The 20,864-nt window shown below is 33.6% G+C and overlaps 2 protein-coding genes across 6 annotated transcripts in view; one reads left to right on the top strand and one right to left on the bottom strand.

The window, feature by feature from the left end:
* Positions 1-20,864, bottom strand: part of LOC126776882 (Krueppel homolog 2) — a 92,861-nt gene that overhangs the window by 71,702 nt on the left and 295 nt on the right. Inside the window, exons 2-7 of one of the 5 annotated variants that reach the window (XR_007669986.1) lie at positions 17,885-18,048; positions 17,188-17,372; positions 14,783-14,850; positions 14,138-14,271; positions 12,637-12,945; positions 11,093-11,775 (exon numbers count right to left, since the gene is read on the bottom strand). Coding sequence is in view for 4 of the 5 variants with exons in the window: in XM_050499738.1 (XP_050355695.1) it covers positions 12,720-12,945; positions 14,138-14,271; positions 14,783-14,850; positions 17,188-17,372; positions 17,885-18,045 (774 nt within the window). In the remaining variant the exon portion in view is untranslated. Of the gene's footprint in view, positions 1-11,092; positions 11,776-12,636; positions 12,946-14,137; positions 14,272-14,782; positions 14,851-17,187; positions 17,373-17,884; positions 18,063-20,864 lie in introns of those variants that run through there. The other 4 variants (XM_050499738.1, XM_050499737.1, XM_050499740.1 and 1 more) reach the window with 4 other exon arrangements.
* LOC126776889 (40S ribosomal protein S3) lies at positions 1,317-3,512 on the top strand. The gene is made up of 4 exons (XM_050499750.1): positions 1,317-1,418; positions 1,729-2,032; positions 2,442-2,662; positions 3,307-3,512. The coding sequence occupies exons 1-4, from the start codon at positions 1,386-1,388 to the stop codon at positions 3,478-3,480; spliced, it is 732 nt and encodes a 243-aa protein (XP_050355707.1). The 5' UTR covers positions 1,317-1,385; the 3' UTR covers positions 3,481-3,512.

The raw sequence follows: 20,864 nt of genomic DNA, 5'->3' as shown, positions 1-20,864 counted from the left end.
GGATTAATACCGTTTTATCACTTACCCCGAAGCCTGCAGCTATCTTTAAAGTGCGTTGTGATAGATCCGCTTCCACAATAGCCTTTAATTCTTCATTTTCCACTTTGGTCTCCGGCCGTCCACGGGGTTGGTTCTGAAGGTCGAAATTTCCAGAACGAAAATGTTAAAACCAAAAACGTACCGTGCTTTTTTGCGACACCAGCGACGTATACATCATGAATCCTTCGAGCTGTTTCTGCAGCACTGGGGCCACGGTAGAACTCGTACTCGTAAATATACCGATATTTCATGCTTTCAATTGTGCGGTGCGGTGCGGTAGCGACGCCAAAGAAAAAATAAGGAGGAAAAAACAATTGAATGAACAAAGCTGGTCATTTGAGTATTGAAATGTACCAGCTAAATGAATATATAAATTTGAATTTGGAATTCTTAACAAAAGGGGAGATATTTCAGATCAAAGTGGTCAGTACGACAAAACACTAATTTCATATGTAAGGACCTAATAGTTTGCCCATGGGTAAAGCAGAAGCAAGCAATAGAAAAAAATAACAACCCTTCTAATCTAATGAAACTATAAATAAGAATTAAGCTAAACAATCTAATGCAAACGTTATTAAACCCTGCAACTAAGGAATAGGTAACCTTCAAACAAAAGAAATAATCTAAAAACTAAAATATAAAATTAAGCTCGTCTCGGTAGGTACTTAGTATTGTTGTGTTCCGGTTTGAAGGATGAATGAGCAAGTGTAATTACGGACACAAGGGACATAACATCTTAATTCCCATGGTTGGTGGCGCATTGGTGATGTAAGCGATGGTTAACATTTTTTATATTGCCAATATCTATGGGCATTGTGTCTTAGTAACATATGTAATTGATTAATCGTACACATTATCACAAAAAATACCAATAATAACGTAACATCTAATTTAAAAAAAAAGTTAATAGTAACACTTATTTCGGATGTAGGTACTTTATTGGTTATAAATTAAAATGAGTATTAATATAGAATAACATTACCAATTTCTTATATTAAATTCTAATAGTACATAGTGTACATTTTATTAGTACAACATCATTACAAAAAATCTTTATATTCGAAGTAACAATAATAGTTAGAATGTAAAACCATCATATTTATATTATATTAAAATGAACTAAACATACCAAAATATGTTGTGTAATCATAGAGTTGTTTAGCTTGCTGATTTTACGTATTGTAAAATCATAAAGCTATTGACTATATCAACGGGCACATGTAAGGCGTGTTTTATTTACCGATTAATTCTTCTGAAATCTGAACGCATCCGTAACTTCACAATTGACATTGACGTTTGTCTATTAAATTTCTGTCTTTTGAGTTTTTTCCGCTCCCTTTGCAATCATGGCGGTGAACAACATTTCCAAAAAGCGGAAAGTATGTTGAAATTACGTACTTAAAATACATAAATATATGTTTAATATTACGCTCTAATATCTTACGGAAACATATAAATGAAGTTTTGATAATTATTAAAAGTGTTAATTGTGATGTTAGTGGATAAGTGAGAGTGATGATTGTCAAATGTATTGTGTTTAGTATTTAGTTTAAAGTTTAAAACGTTACAACTTTTAATATACTCCTTGAATTCCTGCACGAAATTAGTACAGAATCTTTAGCTCAGCGGTTAATTTTTTTTATAATATTACAATTCGTGTAAAAAACATAACCTATCGGTAATTTGCAGTTCGTCGGTGACGGAGTTTTCAAGGCGGAGCTTAATGAGTTCCTTACTCGGGAGCTCGCTGAAGATGGGTACTCCGGAGTGGAAGTGCGTGTTACGCCAACCCGCTCTGAAATCATCATCATGGCTACTAGGACACAGAGTGTGTTGGGTGAGAAGGGTCGCAGAATTCGCGAGTTGACTTCCGTAGTACAGAAGAGGTTTAATATTCCCGAACAGTCTGTCGAGCTTTACGCTGAGAAAGTGGCCACGCGAGGACTTTGCGCCATCGCCCAGGCTGAATCTCTTAGATACAAACTCATTGGAGGTTAGTAGATGCTTTAATTTCACAATAAGAGATGTGACTTTATGCTTTTAAAGTTATAGTTACTTAAGGAAGTCTGAATAGGTTCCTTAAGTTTAAAATATATATAAAAATATATATATTTTAAACTTAAGGAAAATTTTACATATTTTAAAGAAACTCTACATACATAATTTATACAATATGTTATAATAATTATTACTAAAAAATGGAAACACCTGTTGTGAAAGTCTTTTTCACAATATGTGTAGTTTTTAATCATTTTTATTATATGAGATGTAGTAACAATAGTATTTTTTTCAAACTCAGACTTATTTTTACAAAAAGATAACCAGTTTTATTTAGTGACAATTCAAAAGATATTTGATATTAAAACAACCCAAAAACTGAGTCTTGACTTTTTGTATTATAGGTTTGGCTGTTCGACGTGCCTGCTATGGTGTGCTCAGGTTCATCATGGAGTCTGGAGCGCGTGGTTGCGAAGTAGTCGTGTCTGGAAAATTGAGAGGTCAGCGTGCCAAGTCCATGAAATTCGTGGATGGCCTTATGATCCACTCTGGTGACCCTTGCAACGACTATGTCAATACTGCCACCCGACACGTACTTCTCAGACAAGGAGTGCTGGGTATTAAAGTGAGTTGACTTTGTAACTTATGTTAATACTGAACTAATCTCAGACCACGAAGTATGTGTAAGTTATAGGTTAATTAACTGCATAAATAAGTACATGCTTAGTATTTTAAAAAATAGGTATCAAGATTAACTTTTTAGTAAAATAGGTATACAATGATTAGATTTAATTAGTATATTATTCCACACAATCAGGGATTGCACACCATTCCATGGTGTGTGGTCTAATTTGTAGTGGAAGAGTAAATAGTTTGTTTATTGGAGGATTTGTCTATATGAGTTCTTGTACGGTGCAAACTAAACATATAAATAGTAAAATAATGTAAACATCATTACATTTACACATTTGTTTTAATTACTCAAACTTGATAGTATTTCATTCTGAACTGGTGATTTTGACAATCAATACCCCACTTGGGTATTCTTCTTGGGTAAAGCTTTTATTTTGAAAAAATAATTGTATCAAATTTGGACTGTTGATATTTATTGGTAATGTATATATTATTCATAGAAACTGATTGATATAAATAGATTAATTACAATATTATTTACATTATGTAATATTTTCAATAAAAAATAATATTACTGGGTATTTCGTATAGATTTTTTTGTAAAAGCGATTTCATTAACAATTGGTGTAATTTCAGGTCAAGATCATGTTGCCATGGGACCAACAAGGCAAGAACGGCCCCAAGAAGCCGCAGCCTGACCACATCCTGGTGACGGAGCCCAAGGACGAGCCTGTGCCGCTGGAGCCCACGTCCGACGTGCGCCCCGTGGCGCCCGCGCCGCTGCCGCAGCCCGTGCCCGCTGTCGCTTAGGTCTTAAGCTAACAATTAAATTCAAAACCATATTACCTTTGTTTCATTTTAATGTGAAACCAATTGAAGACAAGAATGTACACATCTTTATTTTTTGAGTTAGTGATCTAACAAAAATTTATGTTCAGGTACCAAATGATTGTGTAAAAACAATTGCACAATATAGATAGAGAAACTAAATGACATTAACCCTTACATATATCCAGGCACATCCAATAAAAATACTCAAAAGTTTGTAACTTCTGATGATGTGAGTTGCAGGAAGTATATTATATAGATCTTCGCCCGAAAAATGTCTCCAGGCATGTTTAAGAGTGGCATAAATTGCCAGCATGGCGCTATTGTAGCTGCTCGATATTATAAAAAATTAACATTTATCCGTTTAGTCATTGGGATTTATAAATTTGACTAATATAATAATTTGAAAATAGCAACTTTTCAAAGTGGATGTATAGTTTTCTCTGATTCCGTTTTACCTTACCGAATATTAACGCGTTCCTTTGAGTTTCAACCACTCGCTCACCACCACCAATTTCATACATTTTAAGGGACACTATGCACAAAGATACTTCGCCATACGGCGCCCACACATGAATATAGAGATAGTAATGGTTCTGTAGTGTAGAGGTTTCATAGATAATAATGATGAACAAAATACGGTCGAAAAAGGATATTTTGGCGCGAGAATCTGAATGATAAAATATAGATATCTAGTAGAGTGTAATATTTTGTTAACCGCTGCAACAGATAAGTGATAGGTACCTACCATCTAATTTGAAATCCTGAATTCTCATTTCCCATCTATAATAATTATTTATTTATTCAAGTAACAAGACTTATACAAAATTACAAAAAATTAAATAATCTTCTACTTATATAACTTACTGATCCAACTGAAACTTTACAACAGCGGTTTATAAATATAGTCTAGTATGAAAATGAAATGAAAAAATTGTTTATTCTTTATCAAGTTGTACATAGCAAATAAAGGTTGGGACCCTCTAGTGAGTATAATATAATACTCTTGACAGAAGGACCCGCTCTTCCATAACATACAATTCTGTCCATGTTCTTAAAAAGAATAAACAATATCTTACTATATACTAAAACTCACAATCAGTAGGTAAACTAACATTATATCAAAATGAATTTTACTTGTGTGTTTGTGTGTGTGTGTGTGTGTGTGTGTGTGTGTGTGTGTGCGTGTGTGCGTGTGTGTGTGTGTATGTGTATGTGTAGATTACAGTAGATTAGATTATGTTTTATGAAACAATTAATTCGGTGTCATCGTATGTTTTTGTTTTTAACCATTCAAATAATTTCTGTTTGACGTTAAAATATGGCCCTGTGGTAAGAACGCGTGAATCTTAACCGATGATCGTGGGTTCAAACCCGGGCAAGCACCACTGAATTTTCATGTGCTTAATTTGTGATTATAATTCATCTCGTGCTTTACGGTGAAGGAAAACATCGTGAGGAAACCTGCATGTGTCTAATTTCACTGAAGTTCTGCTACATGTGAATTCTACCAACCCGCATTGGAGCAGCGTGGTGGAATAAGCTCTAAAACCTTCTCCTCAAAAAGAGGAGAGGAGGCCTTTAGCCCAGCAGTGGGACATTCACAGGCTGTTACGGTTACGGTTAAAATATTGTTCGGGATATATGTTTAGAATTTTATTAATTTTATTATAAAGGTAGGCAGAACGTGTTTATATATTGGTTGCTAGCAAAAGTAGTCTTAGCACCATACGTTTCAGAAATTTTATGTTTTATTCTTCTGTTTAATGAACTGGATTTAATGAATTTTAATGATTTATGAGCTTTAAGAATGATACGTTGGATATACATTTGTCTGACAGTCAGTATTTGGCTCATTGAATATAGCGTGTCCGTTGAGAAGCGATATGGCTTGAAGTGGATAACTTTTAGCAAAAGCCTTTGCGCTCTCTCAACTTCAATGAACTTAGATTTAGCAGCTCCTCCCCATACAGGAATACAGTATTCCAATATTGACTGCGCCAAAGCTTTATATATTTTATGTAATAAGGCCCAAGAGGCTTTGTGGCGTAACATCTTAAATATCCAAATTAGTTTACGCAATCTACATCCTATAGCTTCTAGCTGTGCATCCCATGATAGTCTTTGATCAATTAACACACCAAGGTACTTGAAAGAGTTCACTCGTTTGATCATGTAGCAGTTATTACAGTCCTCACATTTAATGCTATTGGAAACATGAACTGTAATATTATAGTTACTATCTGGCTGGGTTCGATTATAGATGGAAAAAGGCATGTAGTTTGTTTTGGTTGTGTTTAGAGACAGTAAATTTGACTTCAGCCAACAGGAGACAGTGAAGAGACCTCTTTCTGTTGTATTTTTAACTTTATTCCAACTAGTATCTGTAAAAACAATTGCGGTATCGTCTGCATAGGAAAATATTTTAGCATTGTTTATTTTTAAATTACAGAGATCATTAATGTAAATTAGAAACAAGGTAGGTCCTAAGACACTACCTTGCGGTACGCCATAAGTTATTTTTGAGGCACGACTAACAAACTGTCCAATTTTGACTTCTTGAGTTCGGTCGCTCAAGTAGTCCCTAAAAAGAGCCAGCGAGGTATCTCTGATTCCCAAATTTTCTAACTTTTTCACAAGAATGGGGACAGAGACCGTATCAAAGGCTTTTTTTAAATCAAGGAATACAGCCAAAGACCTTTTACCACTGTCAAGACTCTTAACAATGTGCGAGGTTAGAGCTTCAACAGCGTCCTCCGTGGATTTGCCCTGACGAAAACCATATTGAGAGTCTGACAAAAGCTTAAATTTATTTAAATAGTTTAATAATCTCACATTTATAATTTTTTCTATTAACTTTGATATTGACGGCAAAACGGAAATTGGACGATAGTTACTAACGTCATCTCTGTCACCACCCTTGTGAACGGGAGTTATGATAGATCGTTTAAGTAGGGACGGAAAGATTCCTTTTCTAAAACAAAGGTTCGTTAGATGACAGATTATTGGAACAACTACTAATTTAGCTATTTTTAAAAATTTAGTTGGAATATTATCCCATCCAGGGGCACTATCTGTTTTAAGAGACATAAGTACATCATGTACTTCTTTACAGTCTGTATCAAGAAGTACAAAGGAGTTTAACTGACATGTATGAGTATTGGAAAAAAATGAACCACTTGCTTGGACAATATCAGTGGTCAGTTTTTCACCTACGCTAGCAAAGTAGTCATTGATATAATTAATTGATTCAGTGGGAGAAGATCTTATGTTTAGTAATTCTGTATTATCTCATTTTGAGCAGTTCAAGTTAGTTATAGATTTAATGTTATACCAAAATTTTTTAGAGTTTTTAGATGATTTTTCCAACTGATCTCTGTCGTATTTTCGTTTTAATTGTTTGATAAGTTTATTGCAGAAATTACGATACCTTTTGTATGAGATTTTTAAAATTTCGTTAGATGGGTCTGATCTTAGCCTTTTTTGCATCCTATTTCTGTTTCGAATACATTTCAATATGCCGGGAGTTATCCACGGCTTTATAACTCTTTTATTTTTAGGTACACGTATAGTTTTGGTGTTATCTTTCAAGGACTCAGCAATATTATGAATAAGCTTTTCAATTACAGTTATTGGGTTATCACAAAATAGTAATTCTGACAGATTTTTCTCCGCTAAACTAACAAGAGCCCCATCAAAATCTACAATAGTTTTTATGTTCATATGTGCTTTATGTTTAAATGAAGCCAAACAAAGAAATATCATATTATGGTCTGTGATGGTAGTGTTCAGGACTGCGATTTGGGCAGAATTTTTGTTTTTGTCTAATTTTAACATGAAGTGATCAAGACAATTGTTTTCCCTTGTTGGGAATGAGTGACCCGGCATCAAACTGTGCATCGATAACAGGTTCACATAGTTTAATCTATTATTACGTTCCTGACTTTGCTCTGTTTCTTTAGCGACAATATTTATATTAATGTCCCCAGTTAATAAAATAATAAATATTTTTAAAAGATTTTAAAGTTTCCAGATGGGAATTTAATGAATTGATGAACTGTTCAGCGTTTATGTTTGATGGCGAACGATATATGCCCAGAATAACAGTAGTTCCAATACTTATTTGAATACATGAAGCATGACATAATTTAATTTCTTTTGCTTTTGTGCAAACAATATTTTTATTTAAGTATACCACAACCCCATCATTCTGATTGAGGTGATGAGTCATGGCGTGCATATTATAATTAGAAAGGTTTGGAATTGTTTTACTAGGATTAATTCTACATTCGGTTAGTATAATTATGTCAGGGGCAAAGTTTAATACATTTAAGGCAACATTCAAATCGCATATATTACTATAAACACTTCTAATGTTTTGTGATATGATAGTTAAGTCGTTTTCTTTAACGGGTATATACTGCTTAAGGTCTTCAATATCACATTGCATTGCTCTACTAACTTCGAGATCGTCTATTTCATTCTGAGTAGTAAGAGACCTATCCATAACAATGTGATAAATTTAGTAAGCCAAGTATGTAGAGTATGTAAGTTATATATATAGTAGTATAATATATAGATATTTTTGTATACAATATTGTTTTAATAAAGTTAAAAAGAATACGCGTGCTTCTGTTGTGAATGGTTTTAACATATACTTTTGTAGTCAGAAAATATATGGTTATTAGGTGGTGTGTATGTGTGAATGTGTATTTGTGTATATAAGATTTAGATATGTGTACATTGTAAATGTGTAAGTGTGCTGTTGATTGTATGATGACGAAAAAAGGTAAATGAGTTCCATGCTGTGTAGTATAAATGTTCTTAATACTAATAATTACATTAACAGCTAATTCTAATAATAACCAAAACATAATTTTACATATAATATTTTTAAAGTACTTTAAATTGAAACACATTTGGTATATAAAGCCGGCTACATATAGTCATTTTTGTAATAATTGATGCGCTTGTGTCTCACTATTTATGTTAATAATAGGTGAATTTTCATCTTTCCGTAGATAAACTTTACCGTAAGCAGTCCAACAGAACCGATACGTTTTCGATTTATCGATGTCCCGAGCCAGAAAGTACAGACGGGCCCCTCTTGGAGTAAGTTGTTCCGATATGTAAATCGGAGTGTCTTCGGCTGTTCTTATCCCTAAGTGTTTGGCACACAATTTAGATTTATGTTTAATATTGTAGGCTTTACACATTTTCAAAATGCCAGTTTTTAAAGTGGTGGAGGAAGTCTCAACAACGATGGAGCTATTTTTTGTTTTTTCTTTTTTTACCCGTACTCTATACATGTCCTTAATATCGGTTTTCTCAATATTATAGCCTACATTTCTGGCCAAACATAAAACCATTTCAGTAAGGTCTTCTTTGGTTTCGTTGGATTGTGATGGAACGTTCTTTATTTAGAAGTTACATTTACTCATCCCTCTTTGAAGATCTTCAATCCGATCCTCCAGCGTGCTTATATACAGTTGATCGTCCTTAATTTTACCTTCTAATAATTCAATTTTCTTTTTAAATTCCTCATTCTGGTCGGTTAAATAGGCGATTGAGTTTTCGATATTTATAAATTTTGTTGTATTTCTTTTTGAGTAGCAATAATTTTTTGAATTTCCTTCGTTTGTGTAGCAAATAAAGATGTTATCATACTTTTTATCTCGAGCTTAAAACTATCTAGGTCTATGTTGAATTCGGTTTCTCTAGCCCGTTTGTTCCGATACGCAACATAGTTCGGTGGTGTTTTATCCTCTCTACTAATTAAGTCTATTTCCGGATAGGAGGCTGACTTGTTTAACGATGAATCCATGGTACTAGGATAGTGTATATCAGTAGGAGCTTATAATAAATAACGCTGGTTAGATCTCGTATGGTAGGTGGGATTTTAGATTCCAATCAGTAATTAGTACGTAAATCGTAAGTGCAAGATGGTCCGGTCAAAAGTACCTCATAGGTGATATAAGCAATTGGGCGGAGTCATACGACCGATTACAAAGCAGTTGGGCGGGGTCATAGGACCAATGGCCAACAGTTGGGTGGAGCCACCTGACCAATCACGTAGCTGTAGGCAGAAATTTCAGTCGCAAGCGCAAGGTACCAGGGCAACAGGTAAACAGAAGATTCACTCACTTTACAGACGGTCTCTTGCGATTTATGTTCTCCTATTTTTCACAACACTATTTATTTACTTTAAAAAGTGTAATTTTTTTTTTTTAATAAGACAAAAAGAGGTTCAAGTAGCACGTCTACACCGTACGGCGATCCGGGGGGAAGAGGGAAGTCTAGTATGGTAGCAATCATGATTAGAATTTTGTTGGAGCTGGCCCGCAACCTGTGAACCTTCCACACCTTTTCGCATTAATGCGTAAAAACAGCATATTCGCTCAGCAAACATCCCTGAAGTACTTACTACAGAAGCGAGGTAACCCAATCAGCAATCTAAAGGCATTATTGTACTGGACACGAAAAGTGTTGTATGATTTGAATGTATAACTCTTACTTACTCTTCTGGCCATCATGTTAGCTTTTATTGATAATGCTCTCCTCTCCCATTCAATGTCATTATCATCCTTGAAACTATCCAAGGTATTTAAATTGGAAAACCTGAGTCAAGCCCATATTATTATTTTTTACCGAAGGTATTATTTTCGGACATTTAGATTAGCCAACTACGCAAGAGATATTATAGTGCACAAGTGTGTGCGCTAACACAGGTGCACTCTATTCCATAACTCTCATAATCCGAATCCGACACGACCGGAAAGAGTTCAGGCGCAGGAGCAACGGCTTTACGTGCTTTCCGAGGTACGGGAGTGTACACACTTCCAGAATCCGGGCTGCTACTGAGAATTTTCTGACAGAAAAACCTAATAACTTTTTATTGGCCCGACCTGGGAATTGAACCCGGGGCCACCGGGTATGCGGCCTTACATCAAGCCACTAGACCAACGAGGCAGTCATGTTATGTAATATAATAATGACTGATAGAAATAATTTTATGTAATATTTAGTGTAGCAGTACACTTTGTGTTTTCACGTAGTGTTTCGGGTGTTTACGTAGGCACTTAAGAAAAATGGCTGAAGCCATCCAATAAAATTGTTTCTTGATATGGAACATTGCCTAGGCACTAGATATAATTATAATACCTGATATTATGTATTAAATAATTAACAAAAGTTAAAGATATTTGCTATTGCATAAGGTATTCTACATTGAGAATGATATCACTCAGTTTTTTATATCCATAGACGCTATTCCCGACTTCTCCATTAGACAAAATTATTTTAATTATATTAGGCATTGATGTTTTGCCCAAAAATTAAGGAAATTTTATTTTTGTTTGATTAGAAAGTGCGACTAAAGACCATAAATTATTAGTATTACAATAAATAGATATTTTTACATTTTAGATAAACAATAAAATACGTTAACTATTTAAATCATTGTTCACGTATTTGAAGAGAGAAAGAACACCATAAGTTCAAACTGTATTTTATGGCAAATAATTTGAGTTTGAATTCATCATAAAATATTATTCTGATGATTTCCATTAACTGTACGGAAAATAAGACAATAACATGTTCTTACTAACATTTTATTTAAAAATCCAGGCTACATCCATCCCAAACCATGTGCAATTGATATATAATACAATAATGAAACGGCAACAATATGAAAGATTGTAAAAATCTTGTCATTTCTTAAATCAAGGAATTTACAATATTCCCAAATTATAAATGGAATGATCACCGAGCTTTTCAATCATATCGGACTTGTTACAAGTGAAGAAAATTTATATGACCAAATAAATGGAAGTAGACAAATATTTTATAAAATATGTTTGTCGCTATACATTTCAATACATTATATTTTTTCTAATCTCTAACTTAAATTGGACCAAAATTGTTCACTTCTCCGTATTAAATAATATTAACTTAACATAATAATATACCACACGTTATCCCGTTTACAATACTTATTAACAACCAAGACGTTTGAAAATGCAAAAATACATTGTGTACTTATAATATACTTTTTTTTTGCGTAGACATTCATTGTACCATTTAATGTTATTGCATGTCATATCCACGGCCTTAAACAGCTTTTTTATTAATAACTATAGTAAAAAATATTCGCAGTAAATCTGTGGAAAGCGAAAACTTAAAAAGTTATTTTGCAATCTTAAAAGACCCTCATATGCAACTGGACTTAGTGATGTAGTCGACGATGGTATCACTCGCGAGTGTCGATCCGTGCGTTATCTGAAATGGAAAACACTTTGAGATGTTGTTTAAACTAAAATAAGTCCCGTATATTTATATATTGACTAATAGAAATAAGCTTTGGTTAATAAACTTCTGAAAGTGTGAATGACATGACATATGTAACGGCGCGGAGTGTGTAGTGTTAGAGAGAGACGCACTCACTGCTGCACCGTCTCGACGGGCGGCGCCATGCGGCACACGAGCTGCACGGCGCGCCGAGTGTGTAGTGTTAGAGAGAGACGCACTCACTGCTGCACCGTCTCGACGGGCGGCGCCATGCGGCACACGAGCTGCACGGCGCGCCGAGTGTGTAGTGTTAGAGAGAGACGCACTCACTGCTGCACCGTCTCGACGGGCGGCGCCATGCGGCACACGAGCTGCACGGCGCGCCGAGTGTGTAGTGTTAGAGAGAGACGCACTCACTGCTGCACCGTCTCGACGGGCGGCGCCATGCGGCACACGAGCTGCACGGCGCGCCGAGTGTGTAGTGTTAGAGAGAGACGCACTCACTGCTGCACCGTCTCGACGGGCGGCGCCATGCGGCACACGAGCTGCACGGGGCGCCGAGTGTGTAGTGTTAGAGAGAGACGCACTCACTGCTGCACCGTCTCGACGGGCGGCGCCATGCGGCACACGAGCTGCACGGCGCGCCGAGTGTGTAGTGTTAGAGAGAGACGCACTCACTGCTGCACCGTCTCGACGGGCGGCGCCATGCGGCACACGAGCTGCACGGGGCGCCGAGTGTGTAGTGTTAGAGAGAGACGCACTCACTGCTGCACCGTCTCGACGGGCGGCGCCATGCGGCACACGAGCTGCACGGCGCGCCGAGTGTGTAGTGTTAGAGAGAGACGCACTCACTGCTGCACCGTCTCGACGGGCGGCGCCATGCGGCACACGAGCTGCACGGCGCGCCGAGTGTGTAGTGTTAGAGAGAGACGCACTCACTGCTGCACCGTCTCGACGGGCGGCGCCATGCGGCACACGAGCTGCACGGCGGCGCCGAGGGCGGAGCGCAGCGGCGCGGGGAGGGCGGGGCGCTCGGCGGTGCGCTCGGCGAGCACGCGCAGCTCGCGGAAGGTGTTGCGCGTGTAGGGGTTGCGTCGGGACGCGTAGCGCCACGTCACGAAGTAGTAGTACACGAACGGGGTCATGAGGCCGCAGTACCCGCTGAGAACAGACACATCGACACGATAAGAAACAAAAAGGCATGAAAATCCATTAATTATAAAGTAATTCCTAAAAATACTGTGCAATATCATTGATAGTGAGATCTCCTGTGTTCAATAAACATACTATTAGACAAACACAACACATTTTGATTTTTATTGGAATTCAAAACCAAATTGCTTAGGGATCGTCCATTAATCATGCGAGGCTCGAAAGGGGGGGGCCGAACGGAAAAAAAAAGCATGAAATATCACAAGGAGGGGTTAGAGATATCACGTGGATATTTTTCGTAGAACGGACGATTTCGAAACAAAAAATTAATCAGATTATATCTGTATTTTCAGATAATATTCTGAAAATTACAATATACTTTATACTAAAAAAATACACGTGATTTTGGGTATGCGGGGGTTTTCAGTCTAAAACCTCACCTACATACACCTCACAAATATGTTGCTAAAAACATCACATGATTAATGGACGACACCTTATCGTAAACCAATTCCGTATTATTTATAATGTTTTATTTACATCATAATTAGTATTTGTCCTGTAAACTAAAGACTAATGATAATGATGTATAATCAGCAAATAATACATTACCACAAATACATGAATAAAATGGGACATCATTTATGTATATCAAAAACAGGAAAGGACCCAAAGTTGGACCCTGTGAAACGCCCATTTTTACCACAAATCTAGAGGATATTCGACATTATAAAGATCAAATAAAATTCCAATAGCTTTCTATGATTAATTCCGTGCATCGTATGTATGCTTAAGCAAATTCTTGTCAGTCGTAGAGCAACCCCTAGTGAAACGTTCCTGGTCCTATACAATTACAGCGACATATTAAATGAATATGAAAGAAGAACAAGAAGTCACTTTAGCATTCTTTCCTTAGCATTTGGCGACTCGAATAAAACACATCCAATAATTTGGAAGCCAGAAGAATCCTGCAAAAGACTTACGCCAATACTGGATTGCTAGGAAATGTGAACGAAACAATTAGCAAAAAAGCGGAACTGCAAACTAAGAGCCGGTATTTTTTTACTAATAATTTTTACAGCAATATTCAGAAAAGAAAAATCCTAACCACCTTCCATAAATAAAACCTAAAAACCTTTCACCTTATAAAAAAAAGTGCATAACGAAATTAAAATAAACGTCATAAACGTGATATACTCACACGAAAGCCATGATGACGACGAGCGGGAACAGCACGATCTCGGCGAGCGCGGCCACGCGCAGGATGTTCCGCGACTGGAACTCCACCAGCGAGATGAGCAGCCGCGCCACCCACATCGAGTTCTGTCCCAGCGTCTGCGGGACACAGTCGCTATTGTGACAACGTTCCTACTTCCTACGAGCTAGCTACGTATGATATATATATACTTGAAGAATATATAGATGATATTTTTTTTAAATATAATGTACATTGTTTATAATAAAACTATAGGTTTTGATAAAATATAATGAATTGTTCCTGATTTTTTTTTCGAATTCGAATACCTACAAATTAAATTTAATCTTAGTTTTATGCTTGTTGTAATAATTTAATTACTCGAAAACGAATTAGAATTTGAGATTTTTTTTAACTTTAACTTTTTTCTGTAAATGACCAACATTAAATGTCGTATGTCCTTTAGAAATATAAGTGACTAGCGTATTTTAAATTCTTTTTAATTTAGAAAGTGTCTTGCATATTTCATTGTCTATGGTAATTGCTTCCGAAAATATTAATAAGTATTACTTTGTTTGATAAATAAATTTATTTACTAAAAACGTAATATTACCTATATTGAAGACTAGTTTATGAATAATAAATACTTACGTCAAGGATTGTGAGTGAGTACGACGCGGCGTGCAGTAAAGCGAATAAAAAGATTGGCGTCAAAATTACTGAATACAAGTCAAAGAAAATATTATTTTTATCGTAGAAAATATAGAGAAAATTGTATGATATATTCAAAACTGGAATAAAACGAATATTACATATTCTCGACTTCATGAGTAAATTTCGTATGCCCAAATTAAAAAAAATTTATTCGTTATGACATTATAAAGTTACTCATATTTTTTTATATTCACGTAAAAACTTTACTTACTTAACAAGAGGAGCAAAGACAAATAAACACACATTGAATTGATGCTATATTATTGGTCGAGATGTTGAATAATCTAGGACAATCACTATGGATTCGTGAGAAAAGTAAAGTTGCAATCGAAACTTTGGAAGTTAAATATATGCGGTTATAACTAGTTAAGTGAAATAGTGTTTATAAATAAAGGTAAATTAATCAAAAACATTGTAGTGTAAAACATTATTATATGTAAATCTAAGGTTTGTTTATCTCCTTCGGTTAAAATAGGGTATAGAAACTTTTTGAACGAACGTATTCTATGAAACGATGTTAAACAGATACTCGAAAAATTGTAAAAAAGATTTGTAAAACTGTGCGCGAACGCACATATCTATACTCTATAACTCTTACATATCTTTAATAGATAAGTCACAGAAATCATTTTTATGTTCATACACAAAAAAATATAGAATTACTTTAATTATAAATTATTTCAATAATACACATTTCATTTTTATTTTCAATTTTATATCCATTTTTATATGTATTTTTTAAACGGTATCGTGTTACATAATTGGACTTTATATAAATATAAACATAATGTCAACTCCACGCAGATAATTATCCGTTGGTAACACTCGTTGACCTTGACATCTCTTTATATGTAAATCCTTAACTTTACACATAAAAGGTTTTTAAAATACAAGACATGTCAACATTAATGATTTAAAAATTTTTGATAACGAGTTCATTTCCTCGAACCACGTAAAGTGTTATTTAACTAACTTATTTTCAAGAATACAGATATTTATACAAAGTTGTAAAATGGAAATTTCTAACACTAGTCCAAAAGAGAAATATAGGTACCCTTTATGAGTTTTCATCTTAGGGAATCAAAATTTTTCTTAAAATGTCTCGCAAAGTGTGCAAGACATTTATTTATAGGTCACCTTACTTTCAAAATATACGTGAGTAATGAAGTGAGTTCTTACAATCTCGCATTGCCGATCGAGATAGTTTTAACATGATATCCGGCCGTCACGAGGATCGATATTGGTAAACCGGTAATCGTAATTAAATTAGTCTAAAAATAACCTTCAGTAGTAATATTTTATTTGTTTCGTTAAAACTATTATTTGGTTGGCTTTTTTTGCACCATTCAATTACAAATCATACGATCAACGTAGAACTGTTATTTTTGATGTAATGTGATTGTGAGCCGATAATACCCTAAAGTATGAAATATAATTCTGTCGTCTGGCGTTAAAAGGGCTCAATAACCTTTACTTTTGGTAATCAAAAAATACATCGACCAGGTTTGTTGTTGCTCAGGGTTAACTTTTTCCAAGTCACACCTTTATTCAATATAACAGTTAACAAAAATATACCACCAGTTCGTAAAGAAGCATAATATCGTTGGTTTTAGTAATACAAGGCGTATACCGTTTGAGCAGAAATACTATCATTTGATAATTTTTTTGATAAATGGCAAAACGTGGTTTACAATTTACTCAAAATGTATTTTGGCCCTTTTAGCTTCCGGTCACAGAATTAGTAGTATTCATAATTTTTATTCCCTCACCTGCCCATCCCAGCAAATTTCTAACCGTAAGATTGTGTGGATGAGACAGATATTAAGCGATTGGACGTTTATTGTACAAACGAAGATCTTATAATAAGTAATACACAGGTATTTATTTTCTGTGTGTTATCTAAAATGAAAGAGTAAATCTGTCAATGTCACGCAATTGATAATTTAAAAATGAAAAATTTAATTCACATTACAAGACGCGATTATTATGATTTAAATAAAAGCCCAGATTCCAGATGATATATAAAAATCCGTAAAATTGTGTATATTTTAACGTTTTTTTTTTATAATACAAGTGCTTTAAACTTTTTGCTGTACAAAACCACATTTTAAGCAACCAAAACGTCGTAATTACCTCAAAAAAGCATTGAGCGCGCAATGGCAATGAAATAAGAGGCTAATATGAATAATTCCCACGTACAATTATGATTAACTTTATAATCATTTATTAAGACCGCACGAGAACATCTGTGTGTAGTAGAGCATTCTGGTCAAAAAGTTAATTACTAAAATCTACAATTTGCACCCTAGGTCACCAGGTCAACGTATTTTTGAAAAGGATACATAAATTAGGAGCCACATTCATGAATATGAGCGAGTAGAAGAGATAGTGTGCGCTGTCCTCTAGGAAGAAACGGTTGATGAACTCCCGCGACAGAGCGATCTCCCGCGCCGGGATGCGCTGGTGCAGCCGCAGCGCGGACGTCGCGGCGTTTGCTAGCAGGGCTTTAAAGAATGCTGACACGGGGCTAAGCAGGGGAAAAAATCATACAAATATAAACGTGACGCTCAATGACCGCAACTTCATACGTGAGCGATAATTCTCGAGTAGTTTTCCCATTTGAAGGATGATAATTCTAAAAACGTAAACTAAATTGTATATATAGCTCACTTAAAATATTTTCTTTAAAATCCAAGCAGTAGTTTTCGAATAAAGCGTGCAGACAGGTTTTGTTGATTATGAAGGTATTTCGGTTAACATTAATATACTTCAATTCATGAAAGATTTGTGCCCCATTTTGTATGGTATGTTATATATTCTAAGTTTTTGCGTCCAATTTATATTTCATTTTATTATACATGTAAACCAGTTAATTACATTTTAGCATACAAAACAAAACTGGCTAAAAATGTTTACATCAATAACATTCTAAAAACGCTAATAAGCTGCAATTAAAATAGCTCGTATACCGCTTAACTAGTCGTGTGAATTAGTCAACAACGTCAGTAAATGGACGAAATAGTAAAAAAAAATACTTACTTGTTAAAGATAGGTATGACATAACCAATAGTGAAAAGAACTGTGAGCAGGCGAATTCCCCAAAGCGCTACATCAACTTTGTTCGCTATGACGTGTGCTTTTAAAGCAGGAATGCCCTTCGGTGGGCCCGTATCGCCGGCTTGTGGATTTGTCTCAGCCATTTTCTAAAAATATCAACCTGGCTATATTTTTATATAACTTGCATAAAATATACATTATCTTAATGTAACACATATTATCAGGTATTGTTAATATATATTTTAATTAATTGGATTTTATTCATCGACACTCATTATCTTTTTTCTTATCTCTTATATACCGTTATTATTATATAACATTTTAATTTTAAGGTTTAATTCTATAAATAAAAAAATATACAGTAAAAATACAGACCACAGACGACTTCGCATCAAAATATTATAATTACGACAAATTTGCGTATATATAAATGTTAACAAAAGTATTTACGAAATAAAAATGCTTTTAACTTCGTAGTATTTCATTCGCAAATACGATTATGCACTTTATTTATAAGACTACATAAATCGATTTCGTGTGCATGTATTTTTAACTCTAGCTACGTACTACAAATGCCATTTGACAATATACCTTCAATGTATTTTAAATGTTTTAAGATTATCCAAATTATATAGATTTAAGATTTCGAACTTGTATTTTCATAATCGTATTTGGAAACTATTGTTTTGAATTTTGCAAGTGAGTATTTGGTGCCAGTGAGCCCCAAATAATATCCCCTGCGTGAAGCGCATTAATGCATTAAAGCCATTAATGAGTATTACAGCAAAAACAAAAAAGAAGAATATTCAAATAAAATATAAGCAGGTTAATGTTACTTGAACATTATTACGATGACAATATATAGTAGTTTTATATGAAAACAATACAATTTAAAGTATTTATGTATCTTTTTATTATTCCCTCCATTTAGAACTCGTGATAGAATACAAAAAATATAACAATAAGACGGATTCACATCTTGTGTGAATCATTTAACTTTTTATAGCTAAGTTATCGAGTAAATATCATTACATCATGATATTTTCATTGCCACCGGCGTTTACATAATTGTTTAAGCTACGACTAATCATTTAATGTAGTGTCTTCTTCAATAATACACTTTTTTCATGTGTGTTCAATTTGTATAAGCTCATGTAAATCTGTCATTGTAAATACTCAGGTAATATAAGTCAAGGTGAACGTAATTTGGTTGTACTTCCTCAATGCATGTTAAGGTACTCATTAAAGCTCTTATATTATAATTGTATATATTTCTTATATATAAGATTATGAGAATTTTAAAATTTAATAAAATAATAAACGAGACAATCATATCAAATATGGTAAGAATTTATTAATTAATAATTTAGTTATTGTATTTCTATCAATTCAAATTACTTTCATTCAAATAGACTTTTAAAAGTACTTATGAATCGTCAAACACTACCACCAATTCAAAGTATACACTGATATAAATAATGTCATTATTTGAAAATGAAATGAATAAGTTATAACATTTATAGGGTAAGCAGTGTAGGGACAGAACATTTCCTTTACTTTGAAAAAAGATAAAATGATTTTTCTGTTTTGTAATACAGTTATACTTATTCTGGAAAAAATATCAAACAAAAACTATTCAAATTCATTGAAAATTAAAAATATATAAATAAAAAAGTAAAAATATCAATATGTCAATGGAATATATACCACTGGTGTACTGTTAAAGGGAAAAGAATGCTTTCATTATAATAAAACCTTATGATTACTTGTGAAAAATGGATTTTTGTTATAATAATAAGTGGATAGGAAAATAGGATAAATGAAATAATAAAAAAATGTAGCAATTAAAATAATTATAAAATTTTGACAATAGTTAATGATTCCTATGTGCTTAAAAAGAGCACCTAAATTTAAATATTAAACTTTATTTTTATCTTTATTATTTAAATACTAAACTTTATTTTTAATAATTTATACTGACAAATATTTATTTTAATAAAACTAAATAATTTTAAATGATTTATAATACAAGTTTGTGTAAAGAATAAGTACATTTATAATTGGTATAATATTTTTATTATCAAATTAACATTAGTATTATTAGAGTCTAAAGTTTAAATAAACGATTGTCTTATTAATGTACACAAACAAATGTATTTTAACTATCTCATTAATAATATTTTTCTCACATATATACTTATACATATTAGGTATAAGTAGTAAGATGTGGGATATTTATAGCTGGGTAAATATCGGGCTAAGATATATATAAAATGTTATACAAGTAAAAATAAATAATAACATGAGACTGTTGTCAAATTGTATTTATTATAATACAAACATTTAATATGAACTATATTAATATATAGTGAGAAAACTTTCAACAATATAAAAATTCATCAAGAAAGCAGTATGTTAGCTTAATATTTCATCTTAAAGTGGGTCATGGAAAGTATAGAGCCTACACTTTCTTTTTTAGAAACTGTAACAGCCAGTGTAATTATTTTTGTTCCAAATATAATTTTGATACTCAATTAAATACTAATTATTGTCAACTATAAAGTAATGTTATACATTTCAAATTATATTTAAGTGTTTTATTATATTAATAAATTATAAAATTACATTGGGTATGTTGTTCATTTTTTTTAAACTTAAATAGTATGCCAGCATTATCACAACTATTTCACCCAGTGATAAAACCATATCAGTAGATATGAACTGTACATACAATGTCAACTAAATTGAAAAAAACATTTCATTAAAGAAATGTGTCTGCATCATGTCTTAAAAAAACATTACAAAACTACGTATCATAAAGATTGAAACCCTATAAGCGAAAGCAAAGATGTGAAAGTATACTTTTTAAAAATTTTATCATAAAAGCTGCATATAAAAAGATTGAATTAAAAGAACTTTCAAATGAGAATTAATAAAATGGTAATTTTAAAATATTCAATAT

The sequence above is a fragment of the Nymphalis io genome, chromosome 21, assembly GCF_905147045.1.
Source record: "Nymphalis io chromosome 21, ilAglIoxx1.1, whole genome shotgun sequence".
NCBI classification, from domain to species: domain Eukaryota; kingdom Metazoa; phylum Arthropoda; class Insecta; order Lepidoptera; family Nymphalidae; genus Nymphalis; species Nymphalis io.
Note: the sequence above shows the minus strand (reverse complement) of the source record. Positions and strands in the feature narration are given on the sequence as shown.

What these genes read in the sequence shown, in the direction of transcription:
- LOC126776889 (XM_050499750.1), top strand. Translation starts at nt 1,386, where the DNA reads ATGGCGGTGAACAACATTTCCAAAAAGCGGAAA. An exon ending in TAGATACAAACTCATTGGAG is followed by an intron (nt 2,033 to 2,441) that starts GTTAGTAGATGC and finishes TTTGTATTATAG; the next exon opens with GTTTGGCTGTTCGACGTGCC. An exon ending in AAGGAGTGCTGGGTATTAAA is followed by an intron (nt 2,663 to 3,306) that starts GTGAGTTGACTT and finishes GTGTAATTTCAG; the next exon opens with GTCAAGATCATGTTGCCATG.